General features: G+C 48.7%; 5 protein-coding genes across 5 annotated transcripts; 3 read left to right on the top strand and 2 right to left on the bottom strand.

Moving 5' to 3' along the window:
• Positions 1–2,190: 2,190 nt before the first annotated feature.
• MGYG_02313 (transcriptional regulator Medusa) lies at positions 2,191–4,115 on the top strand (the record flags this gene model as incomplete). The annotated part of the gene is made up of 2 exons (XM_003174736.1): positions 2,191–2,230; positions 2,287–4,115. The coding sequence occupies 2 exons, from the start codon at positions 2,191–2,193 to the stop codon at positions 4,113–4,115; spliced, it is 1,869 nt and encodes a 622-aa protein (XP_003174784.1).
• Positions 4,116–5,712: 1,597 nt separating this feature from the next.
• Positions 5,713–7,931, top strand: MGYG_02312 (tryptophan synthase; the record flags this gene model as incomplete). The annotated part of the gene is made up of 3 exons (XM_003174735.1): positions 5,713–5,848; positions 5,918–6,221; positions 6,290–7,931. The coding sequence occupies 3 exons, from the start codon at positions 5,713–5,715 to the stop codon at positions 7,929–7,931; spliced, it is 2,082 nt and encodes a 693-aa protein (XP_003174783.1).
• Positions 7,932–8,249: 318 nt separating this feature from the next.
• MGYG_02311 (hypothetical protein) lies at positions 8,250–9,238 on the bottom strand (the record flags this gene model as incomplete). The annotated part of the gene is made up of 4 exons (XM_003174734.1): positions 8,250–8,771; positions 8,826–8,930; positions 9,001–9,053; positions 9,124–9,238. 4 exons carry the CDS (start codon positions 9,236–9,238, stop codon positions 8,250–8,252), a joined length of 795 nt encoding a protein of 264 aa, XP_003174782.1.
• Positions 9,239–10,052: 814 nt separating this feature from the next.
• MGYG_02310 (vacuolar ATP synthase subunit B) lies at positions 10,053–12,104 on the top strand (the record flags this gene model as incomplete). Its single annotated transcript, XM_003174733.1, has 9 exons — positions 10,053–10,154; positions 10,235–10,319; positions 10,388–10,407; positions 10,468–10,503; positions 10,570–10,731; positions 10,788–11,104; positions 11,170–11,444; positions 11,512–11,730; positions 11,791–12,104. 9 exons carry the CDS (start codon positions 10,053–10,055, stop codon positions 12,102–12,104), a joined length of 1,530 nt encoding a protein of 509 aa, XP_003174781.1.
• A 310-nt stretch (positions 12,105–12,414) lies between these two features.
• On the bottom strand, positions 12,415–14,739 carry MGYG_02309 (hypothetical protein; the record flags this gene model as incomplete). The annotated part of the gene is made up of 2 exons (XM_003174732.1): positions 12,415–14,499; positions 14,689–14,739. 2 exons carry the CDS (start codon positions 14,737–14,739, stop codon positions 12,415–12,417), a joined length of 2,136 nt encoding a protein of 711 aa, XP_003174780.1.
• Positions 14,740–15,144: the final 405 nt, after the last annotated feature.

The following is a 15,144-nucleotide window of genomic DNA, read 5'->3' as shown; positions in this document are numbered from 1 at the left end:
TCTCATGTGACCTTCTTCGTCATCCGCCTGCCTCTGGCCGTACGGTATCGCTGGTATCGTCTTGTACCGGACAGGGCAGGCGCACGGCGGAGGACCCACTATTCGCCGCTTCGGGAAGGGGCCATGTTGCCTGGTGGGCCTGCGCGCTAGTCCTGATCAGGCGCCAGCGGGGGAAGCCAGCGCCGGTAACTTTGGTAACTTTCGTCACGCTGATACCGCTTTTTTTTTTTCGCTTCTTTCTTGCTCGTTCCTTCCCTTTTCCTTATCACGCTTAAAACAACAACCTCTCCTCCTCGTTTCTTTTGACGTCTTCCTTTTCCTCTTCCTCTCCTCCTCCTCCTCTTGATATCTTCACCCTTCCATCGTTTTGATTCTCTCGTTTTTTTACCTCCCTCGCCCGCCTCATTGTCCTCGATATCAGCTTTCCAACACACTCGCTCTTCTCACGAAGTTACGCTCGCTAGCCAGGTTGTCTCCATCGTGTTGTTTTTGTCCCTTGTTTCCGTGCCTTGTTACCAAGCTATCTACCTTACCTATCTATCCATCCACCCTCCGCCAGAAAACCGACATACATAAAAAAAAGGAGAAGAAAGCGAGAGAGAGCGAGGAAGAGATCCCTTTGCTTGTCTATTTTAATCTATCTCCCATCTTGCTCATCATCATTGTTTTGGGGATTTCTGCTGCCGTGTCGTCATTTTTCCGATTATTCATAATCTATCGTTAATATCCGTTGCAACCAACCGAGAGAGCCTTACCTCTTCACCACCCGATCGCTTCTAAACGCTCAGCCTAGGCGATATATCTCGTTATATATATATAATTGAGAGTGAAGAAGGCCTCGCCAGCGCCGGACGAGAAAAAAAGCCCCGAGATCGTCCTTGTCGGGTATCGGTAACCAGGCAGACATCACCTCGGCCTTACCTGCCCGATATACCACAACCACCACAACCACCACCACCATCAACATCATCAGTCTTGCTGTTAGACGCAGTCCAGGGCTTCCGACGAATTCCGTAAGGTATTCATATGAAGAATAGGATCTTGACGGTTCAACCTATCACCAAGGTAAGTTGCTATACAGCCCATATAATCTCCCTTTATATATATTCTCCTTTGTTGTCGGACTCTCCCTGGTCTTACAGTATCATTTCATCATCCTCTTCATTTTATCCATGTCTTGATATGATCCGAGACTAACTTAGTTAATAGATTTCCTGATTCTTCCGTGTGCAGCACTTGTTAAATTTATTGGAACGAACAGTGGCTTTCTAAGTCTCCTGCTTGTTTTCCTTTATTCTCTCGGTGGGTTTCTACCTGTTCACTGCGCCTACCCGATACCTCTACCAAATCACGACCCTTTTTTTTGCTTATTCTTCCCCGTCTACTTCGCCGTGAAGATCATCCTCCACATACTAACTGTAAAACAGCTTAGTTATTGCTTGATTTTTCTCATTTTTCACTTTTCTTTCACGGATCAACGCCAGTCTCCTCAAGGACCCCGTTCGACAAACTCCTGAAAGGAACCCAAGATCAGACATTTGTTCGATCTCAACATTCGCCTTGTCCCGTGCAATTCTTCCCGTCTTACTTACTGAACGAATTAGACCTACGAACCCCGGTTCTAGTCTCAACATTTTCATTCGTTCACCTTTGATCGGAAGTTATTTTTTTCAATGATTTTTTAATTCTAAAAAATCACACCGTCACTCGTTTATATTTTCAAAGAACTGCGTACCAGACACAGTTCTTATCAATTTTGTGCATTTTTTGAGATTTAGTCTCAGTCGCTCGCTTTTAAACCAAACCGCGTTCCCGCTGCATACTCTGCAATACCGCCAATCTGGCTTACTCAAAGTCTCACGGAGCTCCGGTATGTATTCCCCCCCTCCCTGATATCTTCCTTCTGAATATATCTGTGCATTTCCGGCCTGCTTGAGTCGTGTTTCTTCTTTCATTCGACTGCCTTCTCCTTCCCCAGCCCTTACTCTTGCAGATTTCCGTTAGCGGTCTGCCCAATTCTCTCTCTTTCACAGCTCGACTGACATATTCCCGCCATCTCTATTGTTGCAGTTTGAGCTCCAGTCCCCTTTGATCTTTGACGAGTCTCTGGACTTCTCTGACCCAGAGGAGTCTCGATTTGTTGGTGCCTACTCGGACAGCTTGCTAGCTAAACCTGGTAACCTTTTGTCCATGTCTGCTCTCGATAAGTCTCAGAAGATTGAGTTTTTAGGTGAGTACCTCTGTCCTCGTATCCATTTACATTTTTCTAATACAAATCATGTATAGACTCGGATGAAACTTCCAGCGCTTTGCGTGAAACATCAGGCCTGCTGACCTGTCCCCCTGGACCCTACGGAACTTCCATGTACAACCCAATGTTGGATGGCAGCTTTATCTCAGATGACGACAGCGCTAACTACGTTCAGAACAGCGTATATGCTGGGTCCCCGTTCGACATCCGTCGTTCGCCTAGCCTGGAGTCTAACTGCAACCCTGTTCCTGAAGTGACTTCGTTCTCTCCTTCTATTGGGTTCGAAGGCACCAAGCTCTCCATCTACGTGGAATCATTCTATGACTTGCTCAGCCCTCCAACTTGGACTTTCTCTGTCCTCTTTGGATCCTACCAGTGTGATTGCACCATCAACACACTGCTAGTCGAGGAGTCTAGATTCCAGTACGTGCTCACTGCCACTGCTCCTGCATTCGTGTCCACCGCTTGTGCTGGCCTCTCGGTCCCTCTTCAAGTCGTTATCAACGATCAAGAGGCGTCCACTCAGCACTTTGCACGCATCGGCTCCTTCACGTACGATCAAGAAGCAAGGCAGATGTCCCCACGCAAGCGAAGAATGTCTTCGGCCTCTGATGGCAGCACTTGCGCTTCCACCAACTCAACCTCTGCCAAGCAAATGCGAATCAACGATGGTGTTAAGGTTGAGCGCTTGTCTACATCTCCTTACTCGCCTTATCTTCCAACGCCTAGCTCGATGAGCGGTTACTCCGGACAGTACCAGCAGGTCCTTCCCCAGGGACAGTACGAACATCAAATTCAGCTGAGAGCCACTGCACCCTCTCCCCTTGCGTCGTCTTGGAGCCCTTGCGTCTCCAACGCCACGGCAGTGTCATGCAGTCCCCCAATTTCCGTAACTCCCATTGGGCAGGAAACTGAAATTAACCATGGAAACCCAACCTTGGTCCGCACCTCGACCATTCAGCAGGCTCTTGCTGGAGCTCCAAGCCCCAATGCGCCATTCAACCCATACGCGATGTACCCAAGCAAAGCCGTTCTTAAGCTCAACGGTGACCTTGACGCCATGGCCCTCAACTGGAAGCCCGAGGAGTGTGAAGCCCAGCGCCGCCTGGTGCAGTTCACTCGCCGCCAAGAAGGCAGCACCATCCACGCTGACTTCAAGCCGGTGTCTCCTTCTGAGCGTGCTCCCAACAGCATCTGCATTAGCTGCATTCAATGGGTTGGCAAGAAGGAGTGCTACGTCACCAGCGTAGATACCATCTATCTGCTCGAGTCTCTCGTTGGCGTCCGTTTCACTGTCGAAGAAAAGAACCGCATCCGCCGCAACCTTGAAGGGTTCCGTCCCATGACCGTATCCAAGGCCAAGCCAGACAGCGAAGATTTCTTCAAGGTGATTATGGGTTTCCCAAACCCCAAGCCTCGCAACATCGAGAAGGATGTCAAGGTTTTCCCCTGGAAGATTCTCACACATGCCCTCAAGAAGATCATTGGGAAGTATTCCGCCAGCTACTCTTCCACAGCTGCGGCTTTGCCAGCCCCGCTTCGGTCAAACTATTCGGGTAGCCCTAACATGTCCAGCGCAAGTCTCGTGGATGTTCGCTCTGGTTCTCCAGCTGGGCATCCGCAGTCCAACAGCGTTACCAACACGCTTCAATCCCACACTACCGCTCACCTTGCTCCATCTAGCTATCTACCTATCATGGGCACTAGTGCTGCACCTCACCCAAGTTTGACCGCTGCGTACAACTACTCTGGCATTTCCAGCCGACACATCCAGCCATCCCCAGTCATTGTTCCCAGCCAGGCCTCGTTTGATTTCAGCGCGTATATCGGCCATAACCAAATGCCAACGTACCAGAGCTCTTAAATCCGGGAAAGGAAAATCTCACCTCAGCATTTGAACCCGGTCAAATTCCATTCGTCGACTCCACTTCTTCCTTGTTTCCATTTCAACTTGCTCGTTTCTGCCTGCATAGCGAATTTTGCTTCGATTTCTCTCCCGTTTTTGCCATTAATTCGCCTTGTTTCGTGTTCCGTGTTCAGCATTTCTTGAGAGTTTGGGTCCCGTCAGTCACTCCTTACATACCCCGATGCTACCAGTTATTGAGAGGTTGCCTCCTTTTCTCTCCTTTCTCCGCCAAGTGAGAGAACCAAGGCAACTGTCTACGAATTTCCTTCCGTCACTCCTTTAACGACCTTTATCAGAAACAAGCGTGGTGTTGGTTGCATATTTATCATCTTGACTATTTTTCACCGGAAAAAAGAAAAGGACTCCGCTTATTAGCCCGAGTCCTCTAATACTTGTCACTACTACTTTCCTTTCTGCGCCATGCGTCCGCGCACAAAAGCCTCCTGGGTTATGCCTTTCCTTTACCCCTAATGACGCACTAATCATAATACTGTCCTTCCCTCGAACCTCACCACAACCACCACCGTTGGCACACTCATACCGCCTCGCTCCGCTCCGCCTTTCCTCGCCATCCTTACCTCACCGTCTCACCATCTCCCCGACCTTCCTTATCCACCTACCACTTGTACAGACGTGCTTGTTTCTGCCCAAGGCCGCACAAACCACAGCACACAGCAGCGTTTTTTTCCGCATTTTTGCATGCATTAAAAAGACTCCGAGTTGGGCTGGTTTCACTCCTTTTAGCATTGATTGTTAATGCGCTTTTTTCTGCCTGCGTCGAATTATTTTATTCCGCATGGGTTACACTCCTTTTCCATTGTTATCGGTTATAGACAGAGCATTTGCATCGGATATGGGTACGGGACTACAGAACTGCTTTCTGTGAATTTTTGCCGTTTTACTGCTTGTCGTCTTTCTGTTTGTCTGTTCGTGTTTTAAAAAAGGGAATTTGCGATTCGATGTTTTTGTGTCTTGATTTCGTGTTTTGTTTGAGCTTGCTAGCAGACTTGTAATTTTGGATCTTTTATTTTGTTTAATTGTTTTAGTTTAGCTATCTTGGATTTGACCTTGGGAAACGGAAGAAATAAATATTGGAGTTTATTTTAACATTCAACATCCTCTTCAAATTCAACTTTGGTATCAAAAAATCAAACTCCACAACGTCCGCCGAATGCTATAAATAAACGCAAACTGGTCTGGTCTTTGCGTGGGGCGAAATCTTAATTCGGGCTTATCAAAAATTTGAGTCAGCGCAACGACCAAAACTGCTCCCAAACGACTTCCCCCCCTCGATTATTATTCCTACCTCCAGACAAAGCTCTCAAGAATACGCAGCAGACACAGCCTATTCCTTGTCAATTGACAGCTTTTGCTTCGTATAGCAAAATCCCTAGGCCAGTGATTGCCCCACCACAGCTCTCTACGCTGGTATTGTCAGGCCAGGCCGTGCATACATATAGCTACCCACGCCTCCCCCAGCTGAACTGAGTTGCTCTCAGGTATCTTCACCCGCAGCAACTTCGAGTGACACACACAATACACAACGCTATCCACGATGGAGCAAATAAAGAAGACATTTGAGAAATGCAAGGAGGAGAAGAGATCCGCCCTCGTGGCGTACGTCACAGCGGGGTACCCCGAGGCCAGCGAGACGGTTGATATCATCCTTGCCATGGAAGATGGTGGTGCAGGTGAGATTTTCTAGATCATCTATATGACATTCAGTTCAGATCCAGCGTCTAATGCGTATTTCGGTGCAGATATAATCGAGCTTGGAGTTCCGTTCACAGACCCCATTGCCGATGGCCCTACTATTCAGCGCGCAAACACTCAGGCTCTTAAGAATGGAGTCACTGTCACTTCTGTCCTTGAGATGATTAAAACTGCCAGGAGGAAGGGACTCAAGGCCCCTGTGCTGATGATGGGATACTATAACCCCCTATTACAGTATGGTGAAGAGAGAATGTTGAAGGATGCCAAAGCCGCGGGAGTCAATGGTTTCATCATGGTTGACTTGCCACCAGAGGAGGCCGTGCGGTTCAGAGATCTGTGCAAAAAGGAAGGGTGAGTTGCTTTGTTCCCCCTGTTTTCGGTACCTGAGGAGTATGGACGCTGACGTGATGCGGTTTAAGACTCTCTTATGTCCCATTGATTGCACCAGCTACTTCCGAGGCTCGTATGAAGCTTCTCTGCGGGATTGCCGACTCTTTCATCTATGTCGTCTCTCGAATGGGTGTCACTGGCGCCACCGGTACCTTAAGCACTGGCTTGCCAGACTTGTTGAAGCGAGTACACACATACTCTGGAAACGTCCCTGCTGCTCTAGGATTCGGCGTCAGCACAAGAGAGCACTTCCTTGAAGTTCAGGGTATTGCAGAGGGTGTTGTTATTGGCAGTCAGATGGTGACTGTCCTGGGCAATGCTGCTCCAGGTGAACGTCCCCAGAAGATCCGTGAATACTGTTCAAGCATCACAGGCCGAACCGTCCAGCGTGGCCCTGTCCCCGAAGCAGCTGATGAGCCTGGCCTTGCAGACCAGATTGAGGCTCTTAATGTCACTAAGAACCCTGCAGCTATCCCTGCACAGTTCGGTGAATTTGGAGGCCAGTTTGTCCCCGAATCGTTGATGGACTGTCTGGCTGAACTTGAAGCTGGATTCAACGAGGCCAAGAATGACCCGAAGTTCTGGGAGGAATATCGTTCTTACTACCCATACATGAGCCGCCCAAGCAGTCTTCATCTTGCTGAGCGCCTGACTGAGCATGCTGGTGGAGCTAACATCTATCTCAAGAGAGAAGATCTTAACCACACAGGCAGTCACAAAATTAACAACGCCCTAGGCCAAGTCCTTCTTGCCCGCCGCCTAGGAAAGAAGCGAATTATTGCTGAAACTGGTGCCGGTCAGCATGGTGTCGCTACTGCCACTGTCTGCGCCAAGTTCGGCATGGAGTGTGTCATCTACATGGGAGCAGAGGACGTTCGTCGCCAAGCCTTGAACGTATTCAGAATAAAACTGCTAGGTGCATCTGTCATTCCCGTTGAGGCTGGATCACGTACTCTCCGTGACGCGGTCAACGAAGCCTTGCGCGCCTGGGTCGTCCACCTCGACACAACTCACTATGTCATCGGTTCAGCCATTGGAGCTCATCCTTTCCCAACCATCGTCCGAACATTCCAGTCCGTCATCGGAGAAGAAACCAAGGTGCAGATGAAAGAACTCACCGGCCGTCTACCGGATGCTGTCGTCGCTTGTGTTGGCGGTGGAAGCAACGCGGTAGGCATGTTCTACCCCTTCTCCAACGACTCCAGTGTCAAACTCCTTGGCGTTGAAGCCGGTGGAGACGGTGTTGACACCGCGCGCCATTCGGCTACCCTTACAGGGGGTTCGAAGGGCGTGCTACACGGAGTCAGAACGTACGTCCTACAAAACGAACACGGCCAGATCTCAGACACTCATTCGATTTCTGCTGGATTGGATTACCCCGGTGTTGGACCGGAGTTGAGTAACTGGAAGGACTCCGCTAGAGCCAAATTCATTGCTGCCACCGACGCGGAGGCTCTGATTGGATTCAAGACCATTTCGCAGCTGGAGGGTATCATTCCAGCCCTTGAGTCTTCGCATGCCGTTTACGGTGCAATCGAGCTCGCCAAGACAATGAAGAAGGGCGAGAACATTGTGCTCAATCTGAGTGGACGAGGTGACAAGGACGTGCAGAGCGTTGCCGATGCTTTGCCAGAGCTTGGACCTAAGATTGGCTGGGACCTGAGATTTTAAATAAGCGGATAGACTCAGCGAGGACCTGGAACTTTTATGATGGGTCGGTCAACTGAAAAATGTCAGGACTTGGAGTTATCTAGACACATGAATATATAATAACTTGGAAAATAAAGCTTTCGGGGTAGTAAATAGGGGGTATACTAGATTGATGTCGTCGTGTTCTATCGAAGAGAAAAATCAAATAGTTCATTATAAGGTACAAATCGAGTTGAATAATGATTCATGTGCTGTGATTAATTGCGAATGTTATGCCCGAACGCCAGCTTGTTAGAAATCCCATCCGGTCCAGGCCTCCCAGTATCCATACATTATAAATTAAACCCTTGCTTCCTTTGGTTCGATAGGAGACGAATCGAGCTCGACGGGCGATGAAATGGGAGTTGAATCCAGTTCTCGGGCCCGGTTCACAGCAGCGCTTTTATCAATCTTCGCTTCATTGCTGTCTAGTTCACTAAAGACTGCTGCCTTTGGCGCACGAGGAGCAACTCCAGCGGAATCTGGCATCTCTGAAATCCCGCTATCGGATGTATCCGGCTTTTCTTGTTTGGAACCCGCTACGTTGCGGCGCCTGAAGAAGTATGTAGCTCCCAAAATGATCAATAGAGCAAAAACAGCACATCCAGCTGCTATTCCACCGATTTGGGCACCACTTAAACCGGTACGAGGTGGTACCGGTACGCTTGAAGAGGTTGCGGAGGATGTGCTTGGTGAAGTAGTCTGGGAGGTTGTAAAGGTTAAAGATGTCATGGACACTGACGTTGCGGTGCTTGTGCCGTTATTCATGTCGGTGAATTTGACACAGCAACTGATGTCATTTGGACCTGGGCATGGCCATGGCTAACGGCACAGGTTAGATTCTGTTCCTCAAACAGCTTTTAGGGCTTTACACACCTTGCCAGTTCCAGGAAAGAACTTGCCATCCTCACATCCATTATTTCGCATGCTTCTGCACACACCATGGCCTTGGGGCACATTGCAAACACGAACAAGGCAGCACTAGTCAATGAATTAGAATTCATATCCATAGAGCCACTTGGAGATACTGCGAGTCGGAAGGGCAAAGCACTTCAATATTATCTGTTCCAGGATCACATATTCCAGCAGTAGATACACCTGGGCCTATGGACCGTCGCATGTCAGAATAGCACTTTTTGGCATTTTGTGTCTAAATTGTGAAAAGTAACCATACAGTTTGCCTTGGGGATGCATTCTCCCACTCCTTCGTTGGTGGTGCAATTATGGTTGTCTTGACTCGACTGTCGCCATGCCAGGCGAGCGCGAGCCCCTGAGCTGAACATCAGCATCCTGGTAGCTAGCTAGTATTAACACGTCTTCAGCCTGCAAATGGCTTTTGCCCACAACCCGCGTCGGGCGGCGATTCTCCAGGTTATATACTTTTAAAACTGTACAAAAGGGGGAGAAAAGAAGAAGATTTTAAAGCTGAACTACAGAGTCGATCTCTCCTCGCAAGGAATTCTCGATAGTGACGAAGCAGCCTTTCGTATTTATGATCACTGAGCTCCGCAGCAGGCGGGCACCGTTTCCGCTTTAGACGGTGTGGGCTGGCAGTCAACAGGCTGTTTCACCCAGTGCAACGTCGACCCTGGGCCAATAAATCGAGTGTTCAGCCACGCATGGATTCCGGGTTGATTGGCGGTCGTATTCTAATCTTCATTTTCCCGCCTTTGTGGTGGTCGATCAGCGTCGTGCTGAGCCTTGCTGCTGGAGTACAAAGCCAGAGCCGCAATCTAGTAGCCGAAAAGGCTTTCTCAACGACGGTGGCAAGCATCCTGGAGACTGTCCGGCGCCTCTCCAGCCTCCTTTGACCCCCATCTTCCGTTTCTTCGTCGCTGTGCCCGTTGTTGACGTTGAAGTTGACGTTGAAGTAAACAAAAGAAAGCGCAGAAGTGTATATTTCACGTGACAATGACTAAGCAAAACAGAGTTCGGTCTGTGATTGGCTGGAGGACGGGAGCTGGGAAACATCCCAAAGTTGACGTCGTTTCGATGTTGTTGCTGGCGATGGTAGAGAACAACCCGCTTCCCCTCGACCGCTCGAAGCACACACGCTACTTGCACCTTGGATATCATTTACGGCCGTCTTAGCTCCTCGCAGCCATGGCACCAGGCATAGAAGACCGCCGGATGGCTTCCGTCCAGCCTCGGCTGAAGTACAACACCGTTGGTGGTGTTAACGGACCCTTGGTCATCCTCGACAACGTGAGCTCCTAGACACACCAGCTTCCCGATATGTTGGATGGCAGATGTACTGATGATTTGGGATGGGGCGCTTGGTATAGGTCAAATTCCCCAGATACAATGAGATTGTATCGCTTACGCTGCCAGACGGATCTGAACGATCTGGTCAGGTGCTGGAAGCTAGAGGTTGGTGAAGCAGGTCCCGCAGTGACTGTACGGTTGGAACGTCTGCTAACATGTCCATCTACTACTAGGAAACAGAGCTGTCGTCCAGGTCAGCACGTCGACCTCTGCCTCGATGTATAACGAATGCTGATTTGATGTGGCTTAATAGGTGTTTGAGGGTACCACAGGTGTCGATGTCAAAAAGGTGTGGTGAACAAGCTTATATTACAGCCCCTGTACGGAAATACATATGCTAACTCGGTATATAAAGACCAAAGTCGAGTTCTCCGGCCACAGCATGAAGTTGGGTGTGTCGGAAGATATGTTGGGTCGAGTGTTCGACGGATCCGGTCGTGCTATTGATAAGGGACCCAAGGTTCTTGCCGAGGAATACCTTGACATCAATGGCAGTCCTATCAACCCTTACTCCCGAGTGAGTTTCCTCAGGATAATGGTTTGCGAGCTCAGGCTAACCCACGATCACACTAGGTGTATCCAGAAGAAATGATTTCCACTGGTATCTCTGCCATTGATACTATGAACTCAATCGCCCGTGGACAAAAGATCCCTATCTTCTCAGCTTCCGGTCTCCCTCACAATGAAATTGCTGCACAGATTTGTCGTCAGGCAGGTTTGGTAAAGAAGCCAACCAAGGATGTACACGATGGCCACGAAGACAACTTCTCCATCGTCTTCGCTGCTATGGGTGTCAACATGGAGACCAGTCGATTCTTCACTCGTGACTTCGAGGAGAATGGCAGTATGGAGCGTGTCACCCTCTTCCTTAACCTTGCCAACGACCCCACGTAAGTTTAGCCTATTCCTCTAAAGGGCCTCCAATACAGGGATAGGGCTAACGAAATTGGCATAGAATCGAGCGTATCATTACACCTCGTCTTGCTCTTACCACCGCAGAATATTACGCTTACCAGCTCGAGAAGCACGTCCTCGTTATCTTGACTGACCTCTCAGCCTACTGTGACGCCCTTCGTGAGGTCTCGGCAGCAAGAGAAGAAGTGCCCGGACGTCGTGGTTACCCCGGTTATATGTATACTGATTTGTCCACAATTTATGAGCGTGCCGGACGAGTCCAGGGACGAAACGGCTCTATCACTCAGATTCCAATTTTGACTATGCCTAACGATGGTACGTGTGCTATCTTATCTAAGACCCGTTCCTTCTCAAATAACATGACACTAACCCGAAACCTCAGATATCACTCACCCAATTCCTGATTTGACTGGTTATATCACTGAGGGTCAGATTTTCATCGATCGTCAGCTTGACAACAAGGGTATCTACCCGCCAATCAACGTGCTTCCATCTCTCTCCCGATTGATGAAGTCTGCCATCGGTGAGGGCCGAACCCGCAAAGACCACGGTGATGTCTCAAACCAGCTGTACGCCAAGTACGCCATTGGTCGTGATGCCGGTAAGCTTCCCTGTACACATTGAAACACTTAAGCTACAATTTCTCACAATGAATATATAGCCGCCATGAAGGCAGTCGTTGGTGAAGAAGCTCTGTCCTCTGAAGACAAGCTATCGCTTGAATTCTTGGATAAGTTTGAGAGAACCTTCATTTCTCAATCTGCGTACGAGTCTCGAACTATCGAGGAGTCGTTGGACCTTGCCTGGAACCTTCTCCGAATTTACCCCAAGGATCTCCTCAACCGTATTCCCAAGAAGGTTATCGACGAGTTCTACCAGCGTTCCAGCAAGGGTCGGGCCAGACCAACCAAGGACACCCGGGATACCACTGCCGAGCCCGCAGCCCCCACCGATAACAACCTCATAGATGCATAAGGCACACGATCTTCACCTCGTTTGTGTATGAAATGAAGAGGAAAAGGGGCTAGATTTTTGTTATTAATTTATCCTTTCTCTCGGTATTGTATCTAAGCATTTGATATTTATATGCTCACAGCAGTCATTCTCTATGGCAACTACGTTTCTTGGGATAGTCAATTTCCTTTCAACTCGTTACATCCGAGATACTCCATTAACTCTTCATTTAAATTAAAAATCGTCTAGGCGTAGTATAGCTATATCTTTCCCAAAATATCAATAATGTGCATGAACAGTAGATCAAGAAAATCCCCCCAAGACAAGGGGTTCAAGATAGTAATGAGACGGTATTGAGCCCTGCAAAAATCACTGAAATGAAACCAACCAGTCTCGAAGCATCAAATTGCTTCGTCCCCTCCGAACGTTTAACTGAGCGTTGCCCTATCATTGATGGGGTGCTGGTAGCAACATAGGCTTGGGCCACACTCCCATCCCTCCCGGCCCAAGCTGCACCCTCCTTCCCGTCTTTTCGGGTAGGAGACGGCATTTTCCAATCAGATTCGGATTCATACCAAACTCCATTGATGACAACCCCATCTCCACGGGTTAGTTTCTCCACTTGCTCCTGTGAGCAGGTATCTCTCACCTTCCGAAGGTAACACGTCGGCTTAGCTATCGGAGGAGCCGAATTGGTTGCTGTAGTATTTGCCTCACCTTTAGTGCTGAACGTGGAAATATCTACCTTTTGGCCAGTGGATAGATCAACTGGTCCCTGGATGATGCGCGAGAAGAGCGTGAAGAGTGTCTCCGGCTGGTAGGCAGGTATCAAGTGGCCGGCGTCATATATTCGGGAGAACGAGAGGTTGCCAAACTGGCGGGTCATGCCCCCGACATAGGTATCGTTGATGATGAGGGGTGCATAGCCAGCGGCGTTGAAACCGCTCAGGGATGAAGATGACGCTGCAATCGCAAATGCGGCTGCCTGGCCGCCCATCCAGTTGCATACGTAATCTCTGTCGCCGTATATAAGAGCAACTCGTATCCCTTTATCAAGCAGCTTGGCTAACTCGGAAATATAGTCACCACGATCATAGTCTGCGGTACTGAGAAATGCGGTTGAAACAGTAGAACTGTAGTCTGTGATATTCATTCGAACCCCGATTGACTTCTGTACCTGTTCCTGATTGAGATATTCAAGGTATGTATGAGGCGGGAACGGATCAAGGCTGCTCTGGGAGATATCATGGCCGCTACGTCCGATTTTCGAGAATAAGTTGGGTGTATCCGCCAAACAAGTAGAAAGAGCCTCTAGGCATTTTCCATTCACAACATTTACGGCGCCAGTATTTTCAGGATCAGAAGCATTAATTTCTTCTCGGCAATCGATAATTTTATCTCGACAACCACCCGTCTTAGAGAAGTTTTCCAAAAAGCTGTGCTTCTCTTCTTGTGTGATTGCGCTGACATTATAAGTATTGTTGTATGCAAATATCGGGAAATAGGGGTTTTGAACAAGGTCATCGATGCAGCCTTGCATAATTCCAATAGATCGAACGTTTATTTCGAGTGTATCAGCGGAAGAGAGTCTGCCTTCTCTTATCTCTGCGTTCTGCTTTTCGAAATAAGAAACGAAGTTTGGAGCATATTTTCCCCCATAGCTCTCTGAGAACAGGTTAATGGTCGCCGTACCCTGTGATACTGAGGAATACTGTGGAAATTCCGCTAGAAGCACTTGCAGAACGTGCCAGATCGCCTTTGCGGCTGTTGAAGTAGTGTTTGTGGTGACCTGAGCATCATTTGAAGAAGTAACACCGTCAAGCCAGGTGATTCGAGACTGGTTCACAGGTGGCTCAGCAGGAGGAAATATATATGTCGAATTAAGTAGATTCAAGGAGCCTTCCTGTAATCGGTCAAATGAAAAACCTGACTGCGCGGGCTGGTCAATGTAGAGCATATTACTGCTCCTGTCCCAAGCCCATTCTCTCGTGTGCGTACCAATTCTATCCTTTGCGATTTCAATAACTTCGCATGGCCCTGTCTCCTGAAACACGCCCACAAGGCTGGTGCTCCCAGGGCCACCATTCAAATACACCGTGAGTGGTGCGTTTTGAGGATTGAACCTCGACTCCACCAGCCAGAAGAAGGTGTTTATGGAATAGTTTTGCTGAATTGGCCCTATTGTAGACGGGGGAAGGCTGACATATCCAGTATATTGTTTTTGGTCGTCAAATGCAGTTTCGCAAGTCCCTTGGTCTGGGGTGGTGTAGTTTATTGAAACTCCATTGGATTTAGTGGCGGAAACAGTGGCTCTCGATGTCTTGCTTGAGAACCTGGAGGATATCGACCTTGCAGACGATTGCAGTGTTAAATAAAATATGACTCCGAGAGCAAGGTAGCGGCTCAGAATGTGTCCCTAGTGAATCAGTATCGGGTATTCGGTCAAGAATGAAAAGTGCAGCTTCCTCACCATTTGCGCTTGACCGACCACAACAAATGACGTACCAAAGGGCCGTGTTTAGGTTAATGCAGTCAAAGCGAGTCAGATTTGCTGTGAAAAAACAATGAGATTCTCATTTATTTTTCATGGGCAAGAGGCGCAAACTCTACAGATATAGCAAGTACAGGCAAAGCTGTACTCCCTACAGTTGAACATTCTCTTCAACAGGAGCAAACGGAGAATACGAGCGGCCAAAAAATAAAGGAAACCATTCGTAAGGGCACCAAGACGAAGCCAGGAGAAATTGAGGTCGGTTAGAAAAGCTCCAGGGCATTGGCAATCTGTTTGTTAGCCCCGTCAGGAGACCCGGGAGCTGCCTCCCTCCCGTTCTCTAGGGTATCATTGATAATAGTTCCACATTTTCAGGGATACTCTGCATAACAGAAGCCACCTGAACGGAAGATCTCCCTATGATTCGCATCCCATAATTCGACAAGGCATGTTGGTCGTTTGACAAACAAGAGAGACATGCAGCCATCCCTTCTTGTCCAACATGTGGCGTTTTAACTAACAAGCCAACCAATACATCATGTCGAGAGAGACAAAGGAATGCGCCGACTG

The sequence above is a fragment of the Nannizzia gypsea genome, genomic scaffold, assembly GCF_000150975.2.
Source record: "Nannizzia gypsea CBS 118893 supercont1.2 genomic scaffold, whole genome shotgun sequence".
Classification (NCBI taxonomy): domain Eukaryota; kingdom Fungi; phylum Ascomycota; class Eurotiomycetes; order Onygenales; family Arthrodermataceae; genus Nannizzia; species Nannizzia gypsea.
This window is presented reverse-complemented; position numbering and strand designations above follow the sequence as displayed.